The sequence below is a fragment of the Neohortaea acidophila genome (genome assembly GCF_010093505.1).
Source record: "Neohortaea acidophila strain CBS 113389 unplaced genomic scaffold BDY17scaffold_9, whole genome shotgun sequence".
Taxonomy (NCBI): Eukaryota; Fungi; Ascomycota; class Dothideomycetes; order Mycosphaerellales; family Teratosphaeriaceae; genus Neohortaea; species Neohortaea acidophila.
In genome coordinates, this window is record NW_022985518.1 from 527,321 (window position 1) to 552,688 (window position 25,368).

Genomic DNA, 25,368 nt, shown 5'->3' on the forward strand with positions numbered 1-25,368 from the left:
TCTACTACCAGCGTATCCACGCCGACCGTCAATGCCACTACCAGCGTTACAACACCGACCGTCAATGCCACGAGCAGCGTGTCCACCCCCACCGTCAACGCCACTAGCAGCGTGTCCACCCCGGCTGTCAATGCCACTACCAGCGCTTCCACCGCACAGTCGACCGTCAGCAGCTCTTCCACCTCGACAAGCAGCTCCGCGGTGAATGGAACCATCACCTCCGCGTCTACAAGCACACCCGCGGTCAATGCAACGACCTCTTCCACGGCTACGAGCTCTCTCGGTGTCAAGGTGACCGGAAGTGTCTCGGTCAATGCAACCGTCTCTGTCACGTCGACTAGCACTCCTGCCATCAACGCGACCAGCATTACTTCCGCTACCTCTGTTGTGTCTACTAGCACTCCTGCCGTCAACGCAACCAGCATCACTTCCGCTACCTCTGTTGTGTCTACTAGCACTCCCGCCGTCAACGCATCCAGCATCACTTCCGCTACCTCTGTTGTGGCTACTAGCACTCCTGCTGTCAACGCAACCAGCATCACGACCCCTGAGGTGAATAGCACGACAAGCGTGACCTCTTCTGTTTCGACCACAGCTACGTCTCCTGCAGTGAACGGCACGACGAGCGCTTCTTCTGCCAGCACCACGTCAACTGCAGTGAACAGCACGACCAGCGTTGCGTCTGTTGCGTCTACTAGCACGACCTCTCCGGCCGTGAACAGCACGACCAGCGTTGCGTCTGTTGCGTCTACCAGCACGACCTCTCCGGCAGTGAACAGCACGACCAGCGTTGCGTCAACCAGCACTACCTCTCCGGCCGTGAACAGCACGACCAGCGTTGCATCTGTTGCGTCAACCAGCACCACCTCTCCGGCAGTGAACAGCACGACCAGCGTCGCATCTACCAGCACCACCTCTCCGGCAGTGAACAGCACGACCAGCGTTGCGTCTACTAGCACGACCACCCCCACCTCTGTCGCGTCTACCAGCACAACCTCTCCGGCAGTGAACAGCACAACTAGTGCGGTCTCTTCTGCTTCCAGCAGCACCACGTCTCCTGCAGTGAACAGCACAACCAGCGTGGCCTCTTCTGCGTCCACCACCACACCCGCTGTCAATGCAGTGAACAGCACATCCAGTGCAGGCTCCACTGCATCTACAAGCACAGCATCGCCTGCTGTGAACAGCACGACTAGCGCAGCGTCTACGACCTCTCCCGCAGTGAACAGCACGACCACTCCGGCCAGCACAGCTAGCACTGCCTCTCCAGCAGTTAACAGCACGACTACCTCAGCGAGCACTACCAGTGCAGCTTCCACAGCCTCTCCGGCAGTGAACAGCACTGCCAGCGTGGCCAGCACAGCTTCGACTACGTCGAACAGCACGGTCAGCGCAGCTTCTCCTACGTCTACAAGCACAACCGCGAGCGTTTCCACATCGACAACAACAGCCGCGTCTTCTACGACGTCTTCAAGCTCGAGCGCATCGTCTGCCTCTACTACGAGCGCGTCGTCTGCCTCTACTGCCTCTCCTACGAGCGTAGCCTCCTCGCCTACGAGCGCGTCGTCTGCCTCTACTGCCTCTCCTACGAGCGCATCGTCTGCCTCTTCTACGAGCGTGGTGTCTGCCGCCTCTACTACGAGCGCAGCCTCTTCGCCTACCAGTGCAGCCTCCTCGGCTACCAGTGCAGCTTCTCAAGCCTCTCAAGTCAGCGCAGCTTCTTCGGCCACCAGCGCGGCCTCTTCGCCTACCAGCGCTGCTTCATCGCCCACCAGCGCAGCCTCATCGCCCACCAGTGCGGCCTCGTCGCCTACGACCGCAGCCTCTTCGCCAACCAGTGCAGCTTCTCCCACCAGTGCGGCCTCTTCGCCTACAAGCGCAGCCTCTCCAACCAGCGCAGCCTCATCGCCGACCAGCGCAGCGTCTCAAGCAACATCATCCTCCACGACTACGAGCGCAGCTTCTTCGCCTACCAGTGCAGCGTCTCAAGCGACGTCGGCCTCTACGACTACGAGCGCAGCCTCTGCAACCAGCGCTGCTTCTTCGGCTACCAGTGCAGCCTCTTCGCCCACCAGCGCAGCGTCTCCAACCAGCGCAGCCTCTTCGCCTACAAGCGCAGCCTCTCCAACCAGCGTTGCCTCTTCGGCAACCAGCGCTGTCTCTTCTCCTACAAGTGCAGCCTCTCCAACCAGCGTTGCCTCTTCGCCTACAAGCGCAGCCTCTTCCCCGACGAGCGTCGCATCTCAAGCATCTCAGGCAAGCGCGGCCTCTTCCCCTACGAGTGCAGCCTCTTCGGCTACGAGCGTAGCCTCTTCCACTACGAGCGCAGCCTCTCAAGCATCTCAGGCAAGCGCGGCGTCTTCCCCCACGAGCGCAGCGTCTTCCCCGACAAGCGCCGCATCTCAAGCATCTCAAGTCAACGCAGCTTCTTCACCCACCAGCGCAGCTTCTTCCCCTACGAGCGCTGCATCTCAAGCATCTCAAGCAAGCGCGACCTCATCTCCTACGAGCGCGGCCTCTTCCCCCACGAGCGCAGCATCCGCGGCATCTTCTCCTACGAGCGCGGCATCCGCGGCCTCTTCCCCCACGAGTGCTGCATCGCCCACCTCTTCTCCTACGAGCGCTGCATCCGCGGCATCTTCTCCTACGAGCGCTACGTCCGCGGCCTCTTCCCCTACGAGCGCGGCTACGAGCCCGGCATCTCAAGCCAGCGCCGCCTCTACCCCCACAAGCGCTGCGTCAGCCGCCTCCTCTCCCACGAGCGCGGCTACCAGCGCAGCCTCTTCGCCCACGAGCGCGGCTACCAGCGCAGCCTCCTCTCCCACGAGCGCGGCTACCAGCGCAGCCTCTTCTCCCACGAGCGCGGCTACCAGCGCAGCCTCTTCCCCCACAAGCGCGGCGACCAGCGCAGCCTCTTCCCCAACGAGCGCTGCGTCCGCAGCCTCCTCTCCTACGAGCGCGGTTACCAGCGCAGCCTCTTCCCCTACGAGCGCGGCGACCAGCGCAGCCTCTTCCCCCACGAGCGCGGCATCTCAAGCAAGCAGTGCATCTCAGACCAGCGCAGCCTCTTCGCCTACGAGCGCGGCATCTGCGGCCTCTTCGCCGACGAGCGCGGCATCTCAAGCATCCCAAGCAAGCGCAGCGTCCACCACTTCGCCCGCCAGCGCAGCCTCTTCACCCACGAGCGCCGCATCTCAAGCAAGCGCTGCCTCTACCACCTCGGCTGCCAGCGCTGCCTCTTCGCCTACGAGTGCCGCATCTCAAGCATCCCAAGCAAGCGCAGCGTCCACCACTTCGGCCGCAAGCGCAGCCTCTTCGCCTACAAGCGCAGCCTCCTCTCCTACGAGCGCGGCATCCCAAGCAAGCAGTGCTTCTCAAGCAAGCGCGGCCTCAACTACCTCGCCCGCAAGCGCAGCTTCTACTACTTCGGCTGCAAGCGCGGCATCTTCTCCTACGAGCGCATCTCAAGCAAGCGCGGCTTCATCTCCTACGAGTGCGGCATCGTCCCCTACGAGCGCGGCATCCCAAGCAAGCGCAGCATCCACCACGTTGGGTGCAAGCGCCGCCTCTACCACCTCGCCCGCCAGCGCAGCCTCGTCTCCTACGAGTGCGGCATCGTCCCCTACGAGCGCGGCATCCCAAGCAAGCGCAGCATCCACCACGTCGGGTGCAAGCGCCGCCTCTACCACCTCGCCCGCCAGCGCAGCGTCGTCTCCAACGAGCGCATCTCAAGCAAGCGCAGCCTCCGCCACCTCGCCTGCAAGCTCGGCCTCTACGGCTTCGGCTACCAGCGCGGCCTCTTCTCCTACGAGCGCGGCATCTCAAGCAAGCGCAGCTTCTACGGCCTCGCCAAGTGCAGCTTCCACGGCCTCGCCCAGTGCTGCATCCACGGCCTCGCCCAGTGCTGCGTCAACGACGTCGCCCAGTGCAGCTTCTACGGCCTCGCCCAGTGCAGCATCTACGGCCTCGCCCAGCGCTGCATCTACCACCTCGCCCAGCGCAGCGTCAACCACCTCACCCAGCGCTGCATCAACGACCTCACCCAGCGCGGCTTCTACTCCCACGACGTTCTCTACCACCACCAGAAGCCCCACAAGCGCAAGCGCGGCCTCGGGCACCACGACAGCACCTGCGAGCACTACGAGCGCGGCCTCGGGCACTACGACGGCGCCTGCGAGCACTACTACCGCCAGCGGTACGTAGAGCTCGACGCCTTGATGTACAATCATGGAAATGAAGGATATATGGGACGGGGAAACAAAGGATATAGAGGACGGAGCGAAGGACGGGAATCATTCTGGGTATATAGCAAACATAATGCACAAGGTGACGTCCGCGCTCTCACGTGCGGCCCACTCTTTTTCCCCAATGCAGCAAATGCACTCTCACCTCAGCTCCCTTTTAGACTTCTTTTAGACACAACGGTTTGATTCCGACTTCACGCCACTTCATTTCACCGCACACGTCTGGTTGGCAGGAAACGGGAGCAAGGTTACGATACGCTGCCTCCGACGTGGTCCTCAGATGCCAAAGCTGCCAGCCCGGGCCGTTGAATGATTACCCCGTTGGGCTGGAAGAGATTCGATATGCTGGATGTGGCAGGAGGGCGTAGATGGCCCTCGACCACAACAGGTGAGCGCACTATTTCGTATCCTCTCCTCTTTCCTTTCTGCTTTCTCCCTCTTCGGCCATCACGACATGGTATCGTGAATCCTGCGGGTGTTGTCGCGCCTCTTTGCCTTGTCCGTCTTCTGACCGCAGTCACTCATTCTCGGGTCATTCGCTTCTGTCACTCGTTTCAAGCACTCGTTTTCCATTCAACCAGTCACTCCTTCGGCCCAACGCAGCCATGATGTTCCTCTCTACTTCCATCTCCCTCTTCCTTTGCGCCCTCACGTGCGTCTCCGCCATCCAATTCACCTACCCCACCGCCGGCGACAACCTCACCAAGGGCGACACTTACGATGTGACCTGGACGACCGTCGACACCGACCCGACACAGTTCAGCATCTACCTGTGGAACTTCAAGTACTACCCGCCGTACTACACCTTCCTTACGCAGGTGCAGACCAGCGCACAGAGCCAGGAGATTACGATCCCGTGCAATGTCGCGGACGAAGACGGCTGGCAGTTCACGGCCATCGACGGCACGAACGTCTATGTCATCTACGCGCAGACGCAGAACTTCACCATCAATGGGGCGACGTGCACTTCGCCGACCGTCGGCCCCAATCCCGAGGGCAATATTGTCACACAGACGGTGACGGCCTCGGGCTGCTCGACCACGACCACGTCTTGTCTTGCTGGCGTTACGGTCACTGTGGCCTCGACGACGATTACGGAGACGCGCCGGGTGGCTGGATCGACGACTACGGTCGCTGGATCGACGACTACGGTCGCTGGATCGACGACCACTGTTACAGGGTCTACCACGACAGTAGCGGTCTCGACAACAACTGTAGCTGGATCAACAACCACGGTAGCTGGCTCAACAACTACGGTCGCTGGATCTACGACCACTGTCGCAGGGTCTACCACGACAGTGGCGGGCTCTACCACCACCGTCGCGGGCTCTACCACGACAGTGGCTGGATCTACAAAGACGGTCGCTGGCTCTACAACGACGGTGGCCGGCTTTACGACCACTGATACCGTCACCCGCGGGAGACAGACGGTCACCACGACTGTTTCCAACGGCACGGGACCTAAGGGCACCACCACGATTACCAAGACCGTGACTGTTACTCAGACGGTTACAAAGGGCAAGGGTCCTACTGGACCAACCGGTCCTACTGGACCAACAGGACCTACTGGACCACACGGCACTGGACCTATTGGACCGCACAACACTGGACCTACTGGACCGCACAACACTGGACCTACTGGGCCACACGGCACTGGGCCTACTGGGCCACATGGAACTGGACCGCACGGCACTGGACCTACTGGACCACATGGAACCGGACCGCACGGCACAGGACCTAATACAGGCTCCAGCACGCCAACTACGCTCGCCACCAAGCATTGGCATCATCGGAAGCACCACCACGGCCACGCTCATATTCACCGTTGGTAAGAGGAGCATTCTTTGACTAATATAATACCGATTTTACGAGGAAGGCGGCTTGTTGAGAGGTTGAGAGGGTTTAGCATGGCTCTTGCATCGAGGAACAACCTGAGCCCAGCAGTCTCTGGGCTACGAGGAGGGTTCAGCACAAGGCAAATTTGGTACTGCCATTGGTTCGTGTACATATGTTAGGTTCGTGTTTTACAACCACAAGCGATTACCGATTCATTTGTCGCGTCTCGCTGCAACATCGAAAATGCTTTCGCCTGCCGTCGTAAGGCTGCGGCGTCCTTCCCGATCGGGCGACGGGCTCCACTTGAAATCCATCTCCATCTCCATCCCCAGCCTACACCTGTCCTCCTCCCTCCTTCATCGTGTTTGATCACAACATCCTCCCTCATTCAACGCCTGTAAAGCGCAGATCCACGAGATGAAGCACACCCTCTTCGCCCTCCCCGCCCTCCTTCGCTCCGCCATCTTCCTCGCCGCCGCCGCCGCCGCATCTCCCTCTCCCGCCTTCAGCGTGCACGACGACCTGCTCGCCTTCCCTCAATACGAGATCCTCTTCCTCGAAGAACACGTCACCGAAGCCCAAGCGCAAGCCCGCCTCTTTCCCAATGAAGCAGGCGCTCCGCCCGACAACGACGCCAACGACCCCTTCCCTCTCGAGCACTACCGACTCAGCGACTATGCGAACCCCGTCCATCCACACGCCAGCGGGGAGCAAGAACCGCTCAAGTTCGAATACGAATCGGTGGTACTAGATGGCCAGCCCTACCTCTGCAGCATCCCGCAGATCCCCAAACCCGATCCCATCTCGCGAGATGCCGCGGGCAACAGCAGCACCACCACACTCTCCAAAGCGGAGCAGGAGAAGGAGCTCGCGCGCGCCACTGATCGCGGCTGGGAACTGCTGTCTGGCATGCAGGGGAATTGCGTCTACTTCATCAGCGGGTGGTGGAGCTATAGGTTCTGCTATAATGATGGGGTGAGGCAGTTTCATCAGCTGCCGCCGAGTCGCGGCGTGCCCCCGTATCCGCCTACGGAAGACCCCGGGGTGCAAGGCTTCACGCTAGGGAAGTACGCGGAGGGGAGTGCTGTTGCAGGCGGAGAGGAGAAGGACGGGTTCGGGGATGAGGAGGCATTGCATGCATTGGATCTCGGGCAGAGCAAGACGAAACACACGACCAGAAGCCCTGCAGAAGTGGCAGGGAAACTAGTCCATCGAGGAGAAACGCGATACCTGGTGCAAAACCTGGACGGCGGAACGAAATGCGACTTGACCGGCAAAGACCGCAAGATAGAAGTGCAGGTGAGCACCTCCACGCCATTGATCCTTCCCTTCCGTCCAAACACTAACACCCCCCAAGTTCCACTGCAACCCGCAATCCGCCGACCGCATCTCCCTCATCAAAGAAACCAGCACGTGCGCCTACCTCATGGTCATCCACACCCCGCGCCTCTGCCACGACGTCGCCTTCCAGCCGCCGCAAAAAGACCACCCCCACCCCATCACCTGCTCCCCCATCGTCGCCACCCCAGACGACCTAGCAACCTACCAAACGCAACTCTCCGCCTACAAAGCCGCCATCTCCTCCGCCGCCGCGTCCGCCGCAGCCTCCCCCGCCGCAATCATCGGGGACATCGAAGTCGGGGCCCACAAGCTTGTGCCGCGCGATTTCAAGCTCGAAAAGTCGGCCATTGTCGGCGGGGGCAAGGAGACGTTTCTGGAGACGGTGGCGTCGAGTGGGGATGGGGTGTTGAGCAAGGAGGAGCTGGAGAAGCGCGGGCTGGATCCGAAGATTGTGGCGGAGTTGAGTAAGATGTTGAAGGGGCGGGCGGAGCCCGGGCAGGGGTGGAAGTTGAATGTCGTGCAGACGCCGCGGGGGAGGGAGTTTAGTGGGGTTGTGGAAGAGGTGCCTGGGGAGGGGGCACAGGAGGGGGATGAGTCTAAGCAGGATGCGAAGAAGGAGGGAAAGAAGGAAGGAGGAGACAAGAAGAAGAAGAAGGCCGCGAAGAATCATGAGGATGAGAGGGAGGCAAAGGACGAAGAGGGCAGTCAGGAGGAGTACTTCCACAAGGACGAGCTCTAGCTTACCCCCTTCAATCGCAGACCCATGTTAATCATGTTGTCCATGAGCCTTTGGGTGTGTATGTGTGGTTTGCCTTGCATTATACTACGGACCAAGGAAATATACAAAACATAGGAAACAGGGAGCCGACAAGCAACAGCGCCATCCAATCTACTACGAGTCCGCCGAACCGCGCGGCCGCCCATCACCAATAGCCTCGCCCCGTCTACCCTCCACATCGGCAGAAGCAGAAGCAGCGGAAGCCTCGCGCAGAGGCGAAGGACTGCTCGCAAGCGATGCGCTTCGCCGCCTCACGCCCACCTTCTTGTCCCCCCACGTCCAACGCTTCTTGACCAGCACATGCCTCTCCGCCGACGCATTCGAAGCACTCTACACCTTGCCGGCGTCGTCGTCGTCTTCGAAGAACGTGATGACGGCGCGGGCGCCCGAGGCGCCGAGACCGTGAGGCGGGTAGCCGACTAGCACACACACATTAGCATACAAAGTTTCAATTCTATGAGGGGGGGTTCAAAACTCACTCCAGATTGGATCCTCGATCGCGCCCAACTTTTCTCGAAACTCGGTTTTATTGGTCAACTTGAGCTCCGTGGCAATGGCGTGGTACGCCTTGCTCAGCACCTTGACGCGCGTGCCCTTCAAGTTGTGCCCGGGTGTGAATTTGGCCATGGCGCCGCCGCCAAACGTGACGGACGTCGCGCCCGTCGACGCGGCCGCCTTGAGCGCGTGCATGACAAGCGCCTCGATGGAGCCGGACGGCGCGCCGGGGAAGTCGAGGGAGAACTTGACCTGCCAGCCGTGCTCGGGCGAGAGCTGCGCCATGATGACGAGGCCGGTGATTTGGCCGTCGGGCGTGGTGCCGTAGTGGTACTGGCGATGCGCCACGTCCTGCCACGGGTGCACATCGGTAAGATGGACCTGCTTGCCCTTGCGGCCCTTGAGCCAGTCCTGCACGCGCTGGTCGATCTTGTCGCGGATGGCGTCGGGCACCTGGGTGCCGATGGGGATGTCGTGGATTCTGACGCCCTCCTTCTCCGCGTGCCGGATCTTGCGCAGCACGTCGGGGTCCTTGGCGCCGGCGCTGTTGCCGGGATCGAGGCGCTGCTCGCCGGCGACGGAAAACGTGCGCCAGTCGAACTTGTTGGCCAGCACTTCTTCCACCGGCGCGCCGCAAAGGAGCCAAATGGGCTTGAGATGGCGCTCTTTCTTGATGTAGCGGATGAAGCCGGCGACGGTCTTGGCGTATTGGGACTGGTGGCAGAGGGGGTCGCCGATGGTGATGGCGAAGCCTTGGCCGTGCGGCACGAAACCGACCGCAGCGCCCGTGGACGGATCTCGCCAGATTTCGAACTTCGGCTCGAGCCAGGAGGTGTTGGAGGCATCGCCGTAGTTGGCAATCAGCTTCTCCAGCGGCTGGAAGTCCATGCCGGCCGTCGCGCGATCCTGCGGGTGCCATGGAGGAGGCATGGTGCTGGCTTCGGGATGACGCAACTGCTTGACCGGCGGGGTGTATGGCAAAGACTTGGGATCGCGAGGGAACAGCGTGGCGTTTCGGATGTCGCCCAGCTTAAGCAGCAGCATGAGAATACGCTCGAGGCCGATACCACCACCGCCATGCGGCGGGCAGCCCCACTCGAAGCCGGTCATGTACTCCTCCATCGTCTTCGGGTCCATCTTTAAGGCCTCCATTCTACCAATCAGCATGGGGGCGTCGTGAATACGCTGGCCACCAGACAGGATCTCCTGGCCACGCAGGAAGATATCAAAGGAGTTGGTGATCTTGGAATCCTTCGGGTCCGGCATGGCGTAGAAGGGGCGAGCGGAGGCGGGGAACTTGTCGAGGACGTAAAAGTCGGTGCCCAGCTTCTCCTTGACGACACGGCCGAGAGCGATCTCGTCGCGCGTACCCAGATCCTCATCCAAGGGCAACTCCTTGCCGTTTTCATCGCGATGGCCGGAATCGTTGAGCATCTTGACGGCATCGGCAAAAGGGAGGACGGGTGTCACGTCGAGCCACACGAGATCCTCGTGCGGGAACTGCGTCTTGACAATCTCAATTTCCGTGCGGTAGTTGTCGTAGACGTGCTTGAACATGGCCTTGAACGTGCCGTCCAGCACGCGCAGGACTTCGTGGTAGTGGTTCTCAATCTGCATCTCCAGATCGAGACCCGTAAACTCCGTCAAGTGTCGATGGGTGTTGCTGTTCTCGGCGCGGAACACCGGGCCGACCTCGAAGACCCGGCCCAGATCGGCAGCCACGCACATCTGCTTGCCCAGCTGCGGCGATTGAGCGAGGAAAGCGGGGCGATCAAAGTAGTTGACCTTGAACACCGACGCACCAGACTCGGAAGCGGCACCTTGCAGCTTGGGGGTGTGGATTTCGGTGAAGCCTTGGCTGTAGAGATGGGAGCGGAAGGCCTGGCAAATGGCCGACTGGATGCGGAAGATGCTTTGGGCGGCAGTGGTGCGCAGGTCGACGATGCGGTTGTTGATGCGGGCACGCTCGGAGACGCGATGGCGAGTGTCGCCTTCCTGCTGCGTCTGGGCGTAGGTGACCTCGGCCTCGTGCACGGTGAAGGGCAGGGGCTCGCTGGGCGTGGCCTCGACAAACATCTCCGAGATCTGAACTTCGACATCCTTGATGGTAACACCCTGGACTTCGCCCTGCTTGGCTTTGGGCTGCTGGAGGACACCGGTGACGAGGACGATGGTCTCGACATGCAGATGTTCAGCCCAGTAGAGGAAGTGCTGGGAGACGAGGTCATGCTCGTGCAGGATGCCCTGGATGGTGGCCGTCTGCTGTCGCAGCTCGATGAACATCAAGTGCGCACTCAGCTTGCGGACGTTGTGGATGCGAGCGCGGAAGGTGACCTTCTTGCCCACGTCGGCGGCCTTGAAGCCGAGGATCTTGGTGCTCTCGACAATCATCTTGTCGTCGCCGGCGTAATTGTTGATGGGCAGCGTGCCATACTTGGTCTTCTGCTCCTCCGTCTCGTTCTCGAGCGCTTTCTTCTCAATCTCGTCCCGGCGCGCCTTGTCTTCGGCCATGCGCTTCTCGGCCTCCTTGCGATGCTCCTGCTTGTGGGAGGTCTTCTCATGCTTGCGCAGCTGGTTCCGGCTGAGCGACTCGCCGGTATGGGAGAGCGAGAGGTCTTCGGTGGAGGAGTGGGAGTCCTCGGAGTGCGGGCGGAGCTTGCGGGCGAGCTTGCCCATGGGCGTGCCGGAGCGGTGGCCGCCATCCTTGGAATCGCGGTGGTGCGAGTGCGAGCCCGAGCCGGCGGAGGTGTTGGTGTTGGTGCGAGAGGGGGAGTCGACGCTCTTGCGGTGGTGGTGCAGGCCATTGTGCGTCAGCGAGGCCAGGCCGGTGGTGATGCGGTTCGGTTTGTGGTGGCCGGAGGGGGGAGGAGAGGTGGCGTGTCCGCTCTCACTGTCGCTGTTGCCCGCGGACGAGCCGCTGCGGGGCTTCATGCCGTGGAGGACCTTCTTCATCGACGACATGGCTGCGGCTCAGTGGAGAATTTGGCGAGGCGAATGGCAGCGTTCCCGGCGCTTCTTTGAGCAGTAGAAACAGAGGAGACAAGAGCGGAGCGGAGCGCAATTGCTGGTGGTTGAGGTGGGTATACCGTGCCAATGCTCGCAGTGGCGGGGAGGAGGCAAACCTTATCTTATGTAAGGCTTTCAGCCCGCCCCACTAGCGAAGATAGCGCGGGCGTGAGCTGATCTGAACCTGAGTTGCTGTAGCCGGCCGACTCGTAGCCAATCCGCTCACCGCGCGCAATGTGTCGCGAGAAGCAAGGCAAATGAGAGCGCAGTGTGGTGCACCTTCTTCACCGCAAGCAATTGTCGCCAATACCGTCTTTCGCGCAGGAAGTTGCGTCCAGAACCGTCGGGGGGAGCCTCGAAGCGCGGATGCCGGCGGAAAGCCGCGATCACGAGAGCGCCAAGCAAAAGGTCGTTTGCGCTTCAGTACGGACGTAAGAAGCAGCGACGCCCGCGGCGAAGGGCAAGAGGAGGCGAAGAGGGGTTCGTGAGCGGGAGCAGCCGAGCGAGTAGGATGGGTTGAAGAACTACAGACAAGTCCCTGGCCTCCAGAAGGATGTCGTGAGGGGTCCAACGACCTTTATGCTGTCGAGCTGCCTGGAGCTTGGAGCCTGCCTAACCACGCTGCCAAGGCGCGCCTACTCGCGCCACGCCGGGATGCGACGGATGAATCAGCAGGATGGCATTGCTGACATGGAACCAAACTGCGCGTTGATTCAGCCGCGCGCATGACTACTGCAAAAGGGAATGGTCGAGGTAGGTAGGTACAGTAGCTGTGCAGGTACATCACTATACCTTAGTAATCGTAAAACCGGACCCATGCACGCGAGCACATACTGCTCCCAGCTTGAGATCTCTCCGGCACCTGCCGGATCGGGTCGAGTGCTGGATACAATTGCGGCAAGTGCTTTCTACTTCTTCCAGAACTTTTCGTCCACCCCATTGTACCATCTACATCCCATTCCCATTCGCCCCAGGCGTCGCAGCCCCCATGAACACCCCCGTATTCGCCGCATGCACCCCGAGCGGCGCATTCGGACTGCGGCCGCCCCCAGCAGCAGCATCGTTGGGGAAATCCAAATTCATCCCCCACATCCCACTGCCCCCGCGATCCATGGCGGTGTTGTTAGCAATGTAGTCATCCCACACGCCCTGTCATTCGCAACTCTGTTAGTAACGAGCGCGAGGCGAAGAGTATGTCTGGGGGAGGAGTGGCAACAACTTACCCAATCAATGTCGCCACCAGCACCGCCCATGCCCGTGAAGTTCCCCGCCGTCCCGAAGAGCGAGGAGAAGGGACTCACCGCGCCTCCGACGTCCGGACTGGCGTAGTTGGGGGTGAGGCCGGAGCGCTCCGCCATGGCCTCGTTCAACAGCCCTGTCACTCCGCTGCTGCCACCACCACCTCCTGAAAACATCCCCGTCTTCGCCTCTGCCCCGAAGCCTCCCCCGTTCATCTGCTGCTGCTGCTGCGACGGCGGCAGAGCAGCAGGCGACATGCTCCCCGAACTCAGCATATTCAATGTCATAGCAGCAGACTGCTCGGGCGGCAGGTCATCGTCCGCATTGACGTCCGAAAAGCCGCCATTCGCAAACGCGCCAAAAGTCGGGTGGCCCCTGCGTGGAAACGAGCGCAGCAGTTCCGCCGCCTCACGCTGCGCACCAGGCAGTTGTCGCGCGTAGCGCTGCTGCTCGCGATGTGCCTTCAGCTTGTCAATCATGACGCGCATCACCGCCGACGCCTTGAAAGCTTCCATGCTGTTTTCCCGCACCGACTCCCAGATTGTGAGACAGTGCTCCACTGCACGCAGCATTTCTTCTTGCCGCTGGTCGTCGTAGAAGGAGGAGCCAGGCGAGTCGCTCGCGGAGGTGGGCGGGGAGTGGTGTTTGCTGAGACCCTTGCGCTCCGCCTCGGCCGTGTGGTAGAGATCGAGACACACGAGCATGGCGGCCAGGAGGAAGTCGTGGGTGGTGAGGGAGGAGATGTACCATTTGACGGAGCGCAGGCGGCCGCCGGGTTGCGATTCCTGGTGCAGCGTGGCTTGCAGCGCGAGCAGCTCCAAGGACCCGTCGATGCACGTGCGTCGGCTGTAGGCGTAGCGCGGGTTCTCTCGTCCCATCGCGATGAATTTCCGATGCAGCACGAAGAGCGAGCGCAGGTAGACCATTTCCAGGCCGATGCGCTGCATGATGAGGTTCGCGGGATCGCGCGCGGACTCTTGGAAGGAGCGCATTTGCAGGAGCGGCGGGTGGGAGGCCCTCGCTTCGCGCAGTTCTTGATCGAATTTCATAATCTCGTCGTAGGAGGGTGGGTTGGAGATGGAGGCCGTGCGCTCGACAATCCGGCCGAAGAGGAAGGTCATGTGGGACTTGACAATCATGTACGACATGGGCGTCGCTTCGAAACTGGGCCGCGAGGGAGGCAGTTCCTTCATCTCTTCGTAGAGCTCATCGTCGTACAGATTCCGCGGCGGGAGGCAGTCGATGTGGTCGGTGCGGATCATAGCAGGCAGACCGAACTGGAAGGAGATGAGGAGATCGCACTGCCGCACAAACGTCCACACTCGCCGTCTCATCTCGCCTTGGAAGGGGGTGATTTGCGGATGCGGACCAGGGTCGCGGTGGTAGCCCATGCGCATCGCCAGCCGCACGCACAGACTGACCATGAGCAGCACGCCGGGTTCCGCATCTCTGCTGCGCCCGTACTCCGCCTGCACATGGAGCACCATCGTCTCGAGAATCTGCGCGATGGGTTGTGTAATGTCGGCGAGGATGAGGCACTGCGCCGTCAAGCGGCGGAATTCGTGGGAGAGGTCCGTCGCGCGTCCACGATACTCGGGCGGTTCGTCGCCCGCGCGCTGATATGATTGCAGCGACAGCGTCATCATCGCATAGCACATGCCCAGCCAGACGACCGACGTGTCGCCCGGGTTCAGCCAGTGTCGATCGTACTGCTTTTGAAACGACGGGCCATGAACCACGTGAATCGACGGGTCGTACGCATTGAAATACCGCGCAATCAAGCGGTCAGCATCCACCTTGGCCGGAAAGGAGTTCAACAAGGTCTGCTTGTCCGTCGCCGGCGGGCCTTGCAGCAGGAAGGCCGTGCCCGGACTCTCGTCGTTCTTCGCTGCCTGCACCTTCTCCATATGCTGCTTGTAGTCCTCCTTGTGCTGCACAAACCAATTCTTCACCTCGCTAATCTCCCCCAGAATCGCATACCAGTGCGCATCGGAGGCGAAGACGGCGCGGCCGTCGTGCACCTTCATAATCCCAATCCCCTTCGACACCTGCTCCACCTCGCTCTCCTCCCCGCCATCCTCGCCTTCTTCAATAATCACATCAGCACCACTCATATCCAGTCGGAGATCCGACGTGCCCGTCGTCGTCGTGCTCAAGCTATTATTCCGACTGGCGTCAATGGCCGCCTGCGCCGCCGCCGTGCCGCCGGCCTGCGACCCATTCGTCATGAGCGACAGCACCAGCCCCTCCAACCGATCAATGCGATTCTGCATGTCGCCGGGCGTGGCGTTTGCGGCGGCGGCGGCATTGCTGCTCGCGCTGCCGCCGCCCTTTTTCCGCCCGCCGGGCGCGGCGTAGCTGCAGGAGGCGGTGTCGCCGCGCTTGGAGCAGTTGTCGCAGGGGTGCTGGCGGTTGCATTTGAGCTTGCGGTGGCGGCAGGGGGCGCAGGAGAGGGGGATGCGGTTGCGTTTGCGCACCACGCGGAACTGGTGGGGGTCGGGAGAGGCGCCGTTGGAGGAGGTGGAGGAGGGAGGGGTGGGTTGGTTGTTGTGCGAGGACATGGTGGAAGTGTGGTGGTGGTGAGCGTCTCGATGAGTAGGGGAGTCGCGCAAAGACGGCGGAGATAGTCCGCGCTACACCCTGAGAACGCGGTGCATGAAAGGTAGGAAAGGAGAGAGTTGTAGAGTTAGATGTCGAATGGTGGAAAGTCGTCGCAGCTGAGTGCAGTCGAGTGTCTTTGGCGATGACGAAAGTAGCCCTAAGCGACTCCCGATCTCTCAGCACTCCTTGCACACGAGCCTTTTATTTAGTACCGCTCGCACGAAACGACCAAACCAATCTAGACGTGTGACTCATGACTAGAACCAGGGAAAACAGTCGAGTGGAGTCGAGGTGCTGCCTGGCATCGTAGAGGCGCGCAGCACTCGAGCAAGCGCTGCGGACTTAACAGCCTCCTTAACTCCCGGTCCTCTCTTCACTTAACCATGGCTGTGTAGAAAGAAGGATGCCTTTGATAGAAATACCTCTTGGTACATAACGAACATTCTTCACCTTCCAAATTCCACGAAACCGGGGCAGCAAAATCGACAGCAGAGCGTCATCTAGCCGCACATCGATCTTCCACCCCTCTCATCGTACTCTTCACAGCCTCCCATTTCCATCTCCGAAGCGAGAGAGGCACACAGATTGCAGCGATGGATTGACACAAACGAGCATACCCCGCCCAACCCGGAATGAACACCATGCTGTTGTTTTTCCTCCCCGCGCGCCCGCTGCTGCTGCAACCTCTTCACTACTATTACCAGACGCAAGTATCGTCCCCCGCCTCGTCTCGTTGATGATTGATGCCTCAGTTTAGAATAGTCGTAGTGTAGTGATAAGCGAATGACGAGTGACTGGAATGCCGTACAGTGTCGAGGGCCAGAAGTATTAAGCGACATCGTCCATGGCAAGATGTCATCAAATGATGAACATGTCCATCACCTCGCCTGCCCGTACGCATATTCCACGCCCTGCATAGCGGCGCCGCCCGTCTGCGAAGGCTGCGACGGATGCTGAGGGTGCGGCGCATACTCGTGCTGCCTGCCCGCCGACGAGCCCGGGGGATTAAGGGGCGGGAGGGAGATGCCCGAGGAGGGTCCGCCATTCGGCTGGCTTAGCTGGTTCGTAAAGTGGCCGTATACGTGCGGTGCGTTGGCGTCGAGGCGCTTGAGCGTCTGGTACATGACTTGCACCTCGGTCTTGAGCAGCTCATTCTCCTTCTGCGCTTCGCGCGAGTACTCGACCTCGCGCTGGAGGCGCGCGACTTCGTTCCCGAGGTGGCGTTCGGTATGTTGCGTGTTGCGAATATGATCGATTGCTGTCGGGGACGCGTTAGCTACGTGGGCGGGCAAGGTCTGATCGGAAGGATATCCTACCTTTGGAGAGAATCTCCCATTTGCTGGCCTTGGCCCCGCCACTGGTTGGGACGGCCTTGTTGAGGTCCTCGAAAAGATCCTTCATCTCGCTTCGTCGTTTGCGTTCCGCCAGCTTGTGGCTTACCCGCAACTCCGGCGTTCGACTGTATGTGCCCAGGGCAGATCCATTCTCTTGCTGCAGGTCCTGTATTGAGCGATGCTGCATCGAGTGTTGATGTGCGCTCGCTTGATCTGGAAATAATAGTGTCAGCACTCATCGAATCCCCTACTCTCACTCATTCCCACGAGCATACCGTCATCGAGCCGCCTTTGGCCTGCAGGCATCCGCGAGTCCGCCGAGAAGATGCTGCTTCGGATCGACGAGGCCGCGATACTATTGTTTCGGGAAACGACATTGGTGGATTCGCTGCTGTCAGAGTCCCGCCGTTCCTCGGGAATGGGTCCGTCGGGAAAGGCCCAGGCATAACCTTGCGTGGGCTTTGCTGCGGTGGGATCGGGTTGACCAGCCGTCCGGCCCACGGGTATGATAGGGGGGGCAATCCGCGGCCGCACGCCAGGTCGTGAGCTGAGCGGTGACATTGGTCCCTGTCCATTTGGCCGGCGCAGACTAGCCGCCAATGAGACTTGTGATGTGTTTGCGCTTTCATACGGCGACTGTGGATTGTTGATGTAGAGGCCACTGAGCCCCTGGTGCATGCGGCTATCGACACTGCTCCGCCGCGAGTCCCAGGAGGCCTGGCTATCGCGGTTGGTCGGTGGTTCTTGTTGAAAGCCTTGGTTGATGGAGGGCAACCCTTGCGAGCCAAAGGAAGCGCCACTTTGTATCCGCCCAGACAGCGGTGTTGATGGGATGGAGTTCCGGGGAGGAGAGTCGTCGTGGTTCAGAAGAGTGTGCACGTGCAGACCGCTACCCGCTGAGGTGTCTGTACAGTATCACTCGTTAGCGATGCATCCGAATTCAAAGCTGGCTAGGTCGGGTTCGACAAAGGGGAGTCGATGAGGAACCGACATGGCTCTGAATACTTGGTACGAAGGCCTGCCGGCGGGCAGCCGTGCTCCAAAGCATTCTCGGCTTGAGGGTGGGGGTGATTCGAGGGACGACTTACGCTTACTCTGTGACTGCGGCCATGTTCCCGAGTCCCTTGCCGAGTCGGAGGCCGAGAGCTCCTCGGGGGAGCGTTGGTGTGAAGGCGGACGGATGCCATTGGTGAGGCTACTGATGGGGGGTAGAGTTTGGCTGACGGGGGGGTATTGCGGTTGCTGTTGTTGCGGCGACGGCAGCGCATGCTGCGGTGACGGCCTGCGCGGCGACGCTACGCTTTCCGTCATGGTGTGGGCGTGCCTGAGACACTCCCCGGACCAAAGTTTCTGCTATGAGAGATGTTGCCCTGCAGGGGAGAGCTCGATTGCGTGTGCGCTCGTAGAGAAAGGTCGGCGACGCGTACTCGGCGGGTAGAGCAGGTGGGTGCAAGGCGCGCGTGGAGGAGGAACTGGACCTCTGGCGGCTTGATGAAACGAAGCACAAAGGAGCCTGTGTATGCGACGCGGGGCGGGTTCACAAGTGTACCTCTGCCAAACTGCGCAGGGAGGATGAAAATTTGCAGCCGACGAGATGTGCGTGGAATGCCTGGCGAGAATTAGAAGTACAAACTCAGGCGGCCGGTGGAAGTTGAGAAGAGCGCGCAGTCATGAGTACATGGGGCACGGCCGAGTCCAGGCGACAGCTCGAAAGGGAAGAGGCTGCAGGAATTTGCGGCAGCGGCGGCGGCAATAATAAAAATTCGAAGACGAGATGCGGCGGGGCTCGAGATGGTGAGTCGGCTGACTTGCAGAGGGCGGGAGGGCGTCAGGAGGTGAGAAGCCGATGAATCGGTGGATGGGGGAAAGGGGAAATGGCGATGGCGAATTGATGGCCAGAGACGCGGCGCAGCGCTGGCGCACGTGTGAGACCCGTGGGACAAAGTGGTTGAAGAGCGGCAACGTGCGCCGAGAGAGGCAGAAAGGGGGCAGAGCGGAGTGGTTGAGGTGGATGGGCCAGTCGGGCAGGCAGAGGTGGTCAGCGGGTTGGGGCCAGAAGCGGTTCGTCGTCCAGCTGCGCGCGAAAGTAGTGGTGGTGATGGTGGGTCATCCGCGGGCTCGTGTCATGGCGACGGCGGCTTGGTGTCGGCGGTGCTGCCCTTGCATGAAATGGGCGTGGTGGTGTGTGCGACGGTGGGCGGGATGCAGGCAATGTGATAAAAGGATGGGAGAAGGAGAAGGAGAGAGCGGGTGGGTGGGCGTGTGGGGGGTGGAGTCGCGCGGATTTCAGGGTGTGTGGACAGGCAGGTGCGACTCGGATGACGATGGCGGGAGATGGGGGGCAAGAGCGTGCACGGGTGGATGCGGACAAGGTGCACTCCGAAGCAATGCCTCACGTCCACGGTTCGGTGCAGCGAGCGGTGCAGAGAGGAAGGCAAGCCGACGACGGAGATGGGTGGGGAGGGGAAGGACAGTAGGCGGGTGGTGCAAAGAGTGGATGGAGCGAAAGGGTGCAGGCGGCACGTGGAAAGCGACAGGGCAGATGAGCGAGGGCGCACAAAACAGCCGGCGCGCGCTCATGCAGATCCACGCTCCGCACCGCGCCGTTCTACCTGCCTGCCTGCCAGGCCCTGCCCTCACCCCGACCAAGGAAAGGCAAAGAGCCGCGCCGGGCCTCACGGACGCAAACTCTATCCGCCCTCTCCCCTACCCATTAGCTCCCCTGCCCTCACTCCCCGTGCGGTTCCCGGGCCGTGTACAGCGCCGGATTCAGGCGCATCACCACCAACATGCAGCCTCGTTATTGGGCACCGTATAGCCTTTGCGCCGCGGATGTGCTGACGACGTTCCCTGCCCCGCCACTAGTCCGGGGCATGGATGGATGGATGTATCATCACCTACGAGCTCACAGGCAGCACGAGGGATACAGGCCAGGCCGGGGGGGTCGAGCCCACTGACTCGAGCTTGGCTTGTGTAGCGGGCGTGTCTACCGAACGTGCTCGTTATCGGAGCCATTCATCACCTTCGCCACAGACGCCATCCCACGATCCGGACAATTTTACGATCGTGACCCAGCGATGTCCTACCCATGATGACACTTGCTTCTGCCAGCGCCCCATCCGCCCCGTCCCAGGGCTGTGATCAACAGATTCCAAGCACGTCGCAACACTCCATCCAGGGCAGCAATTTGAGATTCCTCCCCCGGCGATCACTCATCCTCTCCAGCCACGCGCCCAATTCCCGGCTGATCTGCCCGGCCTGGACCACTTTTCCCCCTCGCCTAGGCACGCCTGTTCATCATCACACACACCTGCACGCTTGCGGACGATTGTGGAGAAGTGTGATCGACACCGCGCTAATCCGCGAGCAGTAACACCTCCAGCTGGCCGTATTGAGTTTCCAACGTGCCTGTTTTACGTGTTCAATCGGTGGTTCGCGGTTGTCTCGGAGCTCGTGCCTTCCGGGGCACGTTGATGATTACTGAAGTCGCTAGTCGCCCTGCCTAGAATCCTTGGGAGCTGGATAGTCGTTATATCGAGATGAGAAGGAATCATGGTGCAACTCGACTACAGGCCTGTCCTTTTGCTGCACTCGCTGCCAAGCCGCTTGCCCACCGGAGATGCGTGACACACGTTCATGGTGTGCGCGCCATACGACACTCCATTGCGCCATCCTTGTGCAGCCGGCGCGGTGCACAGCGGTCGTCGTCAATCTCCCCCAATGCACCCATCCGAGTGCTGTCGTTTCATCTGCGAGGCTGCTCGGTTGCGGTTGCAGGATCAGCGCGGTGATCTCCAGACGAAACACACCACCTCCTTCCGAAGTATACTAGCACTACACGCATCTCCTATCTTGCACGTGGTATGCCCACTGCTTTCAATCCTTCTTCACCTGCCCATTTGCTTTGCCCCCTTCTGTCTGCTTTTGCTGCGGCAGCCTCCAACTCGTTTCGTAGCCATACAACGCCCCGCTTCCAAATACCAGTGTCGAGCCCAGGATCATCATCCCGCTTAGCTGATGGCCGAACAGCACCGTGCTCAGGATGAACGAGACGAGCTTGCGGATGTTCAACACAATCGTCACCGTCACCGCCGACGATTTGGCGCAGAGTAGATTGACGCCGGTGATGCACGCCAGTTGCGTGAGGATGTTCACGAGCATGAAGACGACACCTTGCGGGAGGCCTTCGATGGAGGAGGTCAACATGGGCGAACGTCGAATGGTAGTCAGTAGCGGTTCAAGGGTGGGCGAAGATCGCGCGAGAGCTTTGATGTCCAGTGGGGAAGTGGAGAGAAGCCTCGAGTACTGCTTCCTCAGCACTCCCGCAAGAGGTAAGAAGAGCGGCAACGACAGGAAATGCGAGTAGAACAGACTCTCCTTCCAGTTTGCGCCGTAGATGGCGTACGTGTCTTCCGTGTAGGTGCCCATGTAAGCCGACAGGAACTGCGCGACCAGCAAGACCAGCAGGCCGTTGCCGAAATCCGAGTTGAACGAGTCCATACTGAAAGACATGGATTTGCCCTGAGATGCATGTAAGTAAGTGAGTCTGCAATACGCTCAAACACGACGACATACCTTCCCCTCGGCATCCGCCCATGCACTCACTACAACGCCCACCGTCAACAACACGACACTCAACACTTGCAGGAAAGAGTACTTCTTCCCACGCAGGAAGCCCGCGGCCATGGTCGTCACGCTCCCAAAACTGCGCAAGATGATGTGCACGGGGACACTAATGCGGTAGGAGAAAGCCCAGTTGTTCAGCATGTTGATGCCGAAGTGCATGGCGGCGAGGATGGCCCATCTTCGGATAGGCACGCCGGGCGACCGGATGGTGTAAGGGGCGGATGACGAGTATTGGGTAGAGTAGGCGGCGAGAGCTGTGAAGAAGAACTGGAGGAAGGTTATGATGACGCCTGGTGTTCTAGAATTAGTATAGATGATGATATGTACCTCGAAGTCGTCTCACCGCTATCTGGCTCGCTCCTGGATGGAATGTCAGTAGACTTCTCTTTCTCATTCTCCCAGTACTGAATACATACTGAATCAGCGCCTCGAGGGCAAAGACATTGGCACAGCATCCGCCGAAGATCAGCACGACAATATTAGTCGGCCCATAGGCGTAGAGCATAATGGATTCGGAAGCGCTTTACCGTGCGGGATTCATCCCGAATAGCTGCAACATTGAGAGTCCGGACACAAGGGATTGACACGTCGAAGGGCCAGGGATGCACGTGGATGGAGAATTGAAAGGACGCTAAGATGCGTGATGTGCACGGCTTGCCCAATGCGGCAGGTGCGCAGCAACTCAATCAACCACCCTGCAGCTCTCCCGTCCAACCTTGTTCATTCCTTTTTTCCTCGCCATTCGTAAAGCTCCATACTCCGCGTTCAGAGGTGCACCAGACTACTGACTACAGGTAGGTCGACAACCAAGATGCCCACCGCCAACGTAAACAACATCTCCATCAACTACAGCCTCGAAGGAAGCGGGCAAGGCGATCTGCTCGTCTTCATCAATGGCCTCGCCGACGACCTCACAACCTGGGACTTCAACGTCCCCGCCTTCCTGGAAGCAGGCTTCCGCGTCCTGCGCTACGACAATCGAGGCATAGGGAAGACGTCCAAACCGTCCGGCCCCTACACCGCCGAGCTGCTGGCCGACGATCTCCACGCTCTCCTGCTCGAATTGCAGATCGGTAGCTTCCACCTCTTGGGCGTCAGCATGGGCGGCATGATTGCGCAGAGCTATGCATTGAAGTACCCCAACTCTGCCTCTTCCGGGCCGCGGCTGCTCTCGCTCTCGCTGTGCTGCACCTACGCGCAGCCTACCACGTTTTGCTCCCGCATGTTCGCCCTCTGGGAAGACATGGCGCAGCGCATGTCGGTGCAGGATGTGATGCGCGACGTGACGGTGTGGGCCTTTACCGTGCCCTTCTTCCGGCAGCGCACGGCGGAGCTGGAGGAGTTTGAGGCGGCGATGGCGCAGCTGGACATGTCTACCGAGGCGTATTTGAGTCAGTTGAATGTAATTCAGCAGTTTGATACGACGGGGCGGTTGCAGGAGTTGAAGGGAGCGGGGAAGGGCCTGGGCGGATTGAAGGGGCGGCAGGTGATGGTGCTAGCGGGACGGACGGACATATTAATTCCGGTGGTGTTGAGCCAGGAGCTATCGCAGAGTGTTGAGGGCTCGCAGTTCTTGACGTGCAAAGGTGGGCATGCTTGTTTGGTGAGTTACAATATCATTATCGCCAAGGTTGCATACATGAGACTGATTGATGACAGTGGGAGTTTCCCGACGATTTCAACAAAGTCGCCATTGGCTTCCTCGACCAGCATCGAGAGAAGAAGTCATGATCTGACATGTAGCCCACTGCCTCAACGCCATGCACGACACTGTTCTGTCCCATGTACCCGAGCATCACGACACCGAACTCGCCGGCCCCCCTCGCTGCCCCAACACGCCACCAACATCCACCTCCTTCTTCTCCTCCTTCTGCACCGCCTCTCTCCGCGGCGCCTGCTCGGCCTTCTTGCGGTCCAAATCCGACTCCATCCCATCCTGCGATGTCCCCGAGTTCCCCTTTGATCTGTCCTTCACCGCATCCGCGACCTTACCTTCGCCAGGCGCGCCCATCTGCTCCGCTTCATCGACATGGCTCTCGCCCTTTGCCCCCGCGCTAAGATCGTCTGGGTTCTCGCCGGGGCCACCGCCTTCGATGCCCTGGGCGGAAGCAGAGGGCGTGGCTTCGGAGCTGGAGGTGGTTTGCTTGGAGGGGATGCGTTGCTCTCTGTTTATGTTTTGTCCGTCATTAGCTGCTACTACGAGGTCCATGACTGAGGTATGGGCACTGCTCGTACACTTGTGATCCGCTTTGTTGTGCTTTTGAGTCGGATTTCTCTTGGGGCTCTTTGGAGGCTGCATTGCCTTGGGTGCTGTACGCCTCGTCCTTGCCCGGTTGCTGGCTCATGATTGCAAAAGTCCTTGTCTAGTTGATTTGGTGGATGGTCTTGTTCTTTCTGAGTTGGGAAAGTGAAGTAATTGTTGTAAAGAGCCAATGGGCAATGTCAACTCATCATCCCAACAACTTTGAAGCTCTCCCGCATGTGAAATTCCAGCCCCCCACCACAACGTCATCTCTGATCATTGACTGCGAACATCCAACCTCGCCGCGTGCGAAGATCGACAGCAGGCGACTTTGACGATGCACGCGATGATTTTGCAATATCTTGCCTTCCCTTGACTTCCTGTCCAATAACACCGCGGTGCATCCATCCATCATGGCAGCTCACATGTCGCGGAAAGAGATACTCGGCAAGGTGCACAAGATGGTGCCGCCGATGCTCGAGAAGTTCCACAAAGGTGCGGTTGAGATGGTGGGATGGGATGATTGAGGCTTTGATACTGACTGTACGCACTACTACAGGCCAGCTGGGCCGAGTGGCGGTGATAGGTGGCAGCGAAGACTACACTGGCGCCCCATACTTCTCCGCCATGGCGTCGGCAAGGCTAGGATGCGACATGGTGGGTGATGGCCACAGCCGCATTCATTACAGCGCCAACTAACAATCACCGCCAGTCCCACGTCATCTGCGAACCCAGCGCCGGCATGGTCATCAAAACCTACTCGCCCAACCTAATGGTGCACCCCTACATGCGGCAAGAGAAGAACATGGCCAAGCACGAGACAATCGAGAGCATCACCGAGCCCATCATCGCCATGCTCGACCGACTCCACGTCATCGTCATCGGCCCGGGCCTCGGGCGCGACGCCGCAATGCAAGAGACGTGCGCGCGCGTGCTCAAAGAAGCGCGCAAGCGGAGCGTGGGCTTCGTGCTCGACGCCGACGGGCTGCTGCTGGTGCAGAAGCAGCCGGACTTGGTGCAGGGGTACAAGGAGTGCATTCTCACGCCCAACGTGGTGGAGTTTGGGCGGCTGGCGAAGAGCCAGAAGATTGATACCGACGAGGGCGATCCGTCGAAGGTGTGCGAGAAGTTGGCGCAGGCGCTGGGCGGCGTGACGATTATTCAGAAGGGCAAGGTGGACTACATCTCCAACGGGTCGTACACGCTCGTGTCGGATGGAGAGGGCGGATTGAAGAGGAGCGGTGGGCAGGGCGATACCCTGACCGGAACGTTGGCGACACTGCTGGCGTATCGCAAGGCGTATCTGGAACGCTTGTGGGATCATGAAAATGACATGGCGCCCGACGAGTTGCTAGCCTTCGCGGCGTATGGCGGCTCGGCCATCACGAGGGAGTGCTCGCGCCTGGCGTTCAAGGAGAAGGGGCGGAGTCTGCAGGCGGCCGATCTGACGGACTATGTTCACCCCGCTTTCCTCGACCTGATTGGCGAGCGGTCAACGGATGAGAGCAAGCTATGAGGCATGTATATAGTCTGCGGGCTGGTCGTGGACTGTGCTGAGCAATATCAACGAGAACGTGATGAAATATGATCAGATAGATTACTGCAGCTCGACATGACGATCGGCAA

General features: G+C 60.1%; 9 protein-coding genes across 9 annotated transcripts; 5 read left to right on the plus strand and 4 right to left on the minus strand.

Annotated features, from left to right (window-relative positions):
• The first annotated feature begins 4,398 nt into the window (after window positions 1-4,398).
• On the plus strand, window positions 4,399-6,180 carry BDY17DRAFT_195595 (uncharacterized protein). The gene has a single exon (XM_033730054.1). The coding sequence runs from the start codon at window positions 4,850-4,852 to the stop codon at window positions 6,074-6,076; it is 1,227 nt and encodes a 408-aa protein (XP_033587181.1). The 5' UTR covers window positions 4,399-4,849; the 3' UTR covers window positions 6,077-6,180.
• Window positions 6,181-6,441: 261 nt separating this feature from the next.
• BDY17DRAFT_355448 (glucosidase II beta subunit-like protein-domain-containing protein) lies at window positions 6,442-8,160 on the plus strand (the record flags this gene model as incomplete). The annotated part of the gene is made up of 2 exons (XM_033738269.1): window positions 6,442-7,379; window positions 7,438-8,160. Exons 1-2 carry the CDS (start codon window positions 6,498-6,500, stop codon window positions 8,158-8,160), a joined length of 1,605 nt encoding a protein of 534 aa, XP_033587182.1. The 5' UTR covers window positions 6,442-6,497.
• A 369-nt stretch (window positions 8,161-8,529) lies between these two features.
• BDY17DRAFT_255615 (uncharacterized protein) lies at window positions 8,530-11,370 on the minus strand (the record flags this gene model as incomplete). Its single annotated transcript, XM_033731543.1, has 2 exons — window positions 8,530-8,618; window positions 8,679-11,370. The coding sequence occupies 2 exons, from the start codon at window positions 11,368-11,370 to the stop codon at window positions 8,530-8,532; spliced, it is 2,781 nt and encodes a 926-aa protein (XP_033587183.1).
• A 923-nt stretch (window positions 11,371-12,293) lies between these two features.
• BDY17DRAFT_302084 (fungal-specific transcription factor domain-containing protein) lies at window positions 12,294-15,911 on the minus strand. The gene is made up of 2 exons (XM_033734354.1): window positions 12,924-15,911; window positions 12,294-12,849 (listed from the first exon to the last, which is right to left on the minus strand). The coding sequence occupies exons 1-2, from the start codon at window positions 15,498-15,500 to the stop codon at window positions 12,649-12,651; spliced, it is 2,778 nt and encodes a 925-aa protein (XP_033587184.1). The 5' UTR covers window positions 15,501-15,911; the 3' UTR covers window positions 12,294-12,648.
• Window positions 15,912-15,959: 48 nt separating this feature from the next.
• On the minus strand, window positions 15,960-18,452 carry BDY17DRAFT_195601 (uncharacterized protein). Its single transcript, XM_033730055.1, has 4 exons — window positions 17,963-18,452; window positions 17,150-17,779; window positions 16,857-17,087; window positions 15,960-16,798 (listed from the first exon to the last, which is right to left on the minus strand). Exons 1-4 carry the CDS (start codon window positions 18,183-18,185, stop codon window positions 16,419-16,421), a joined length of 1,464 nt encoding a protein of 487 aa, XP_033587185.1. The 5' UTR covers window positions 18,186-18,452; the 3' UTR covers window positions 15,960-16,418.
• BDY17DRAFT_195746 (uncharacterized protein) lies at window positions 17,787-19,827 on the plus strand. The gene is made up of 2 exons (XM_033730056.1): window positions 17,787-18,459; window positions 18,689-19,827. The coding sequence occupies exons 1-2, from the start codon at window positions 18,237-18,239 to the stop codon at window positions 19,690-19,692; spliced, it is 1,227 nt and encodes a 408-aa protein (XP_033587186.1). The 5' UTR covers window positions 17,787-18,236; the 3' UTR covers window positions 19,693-19,827.
• Window positions 19,828-20,750: 923 nt separating this feature from the next.
• On the minus strand, window positions 20,751-22,005 carry BDY17DRAFT_326501 (UAA transporter; the record flags this gene model as incomplete). Its single annotated transcript, XM_033737523.1, has 4 exons — window positions 20,751-21,395; window positions 21,450-21,790; window positions 21,844-21,860; window positions 21,917-22,005. 4 exons carry the CDS (start codon window positions 22,003-22,005, stop codon window positions 20,751-20,753), a joined length of 1,092 nt encoding a protein of 363 aa, XP_033587187.1.
• A 151-nt stretch (window positions 22,006-22,156) lies between these two features.
• On the plus strand, window positions 22,157-23,941 carry BDY17DRAFT_302092 (Alpha/Beta hydrolase protein). The gene has a single exon (XM_033734355.1). The coding sequence runs from the start codon at window positions 22,312-22,314 to the stop codon at window positions 23,461-23,463; it is 1,152 nt and encodes a 383-aa protein (XP_033587188.1). The 5' UTR covers window positions 22,157-22,311; the 3' UTR covers window positions 23,464-23,941.
• On the plus strand, window positions 23,919-25,367 carry BDY17DRAFT_302093 (Ribokinase-like protein). The gene is made up of 3 exons (XM_033734356.1): window positions 23,919-24,237; window positions 24,302-24,399; window positions 24,455-25,367. The coding sequence occupies exons 1-3, from the start codon at window positions 24,156-24,158 to the stop codon at window positions 25,256-25,258; spliced, it is 984 nt and encodes a 327-aa protein (XP_033587189.1). The 5' UTR covers window positions 23,919-24,155; the 3' UTR covers window positions 25,259-25,367.
• The last annotated feature ends 1 nt before the right edge of the window (window position 25,368 follows it).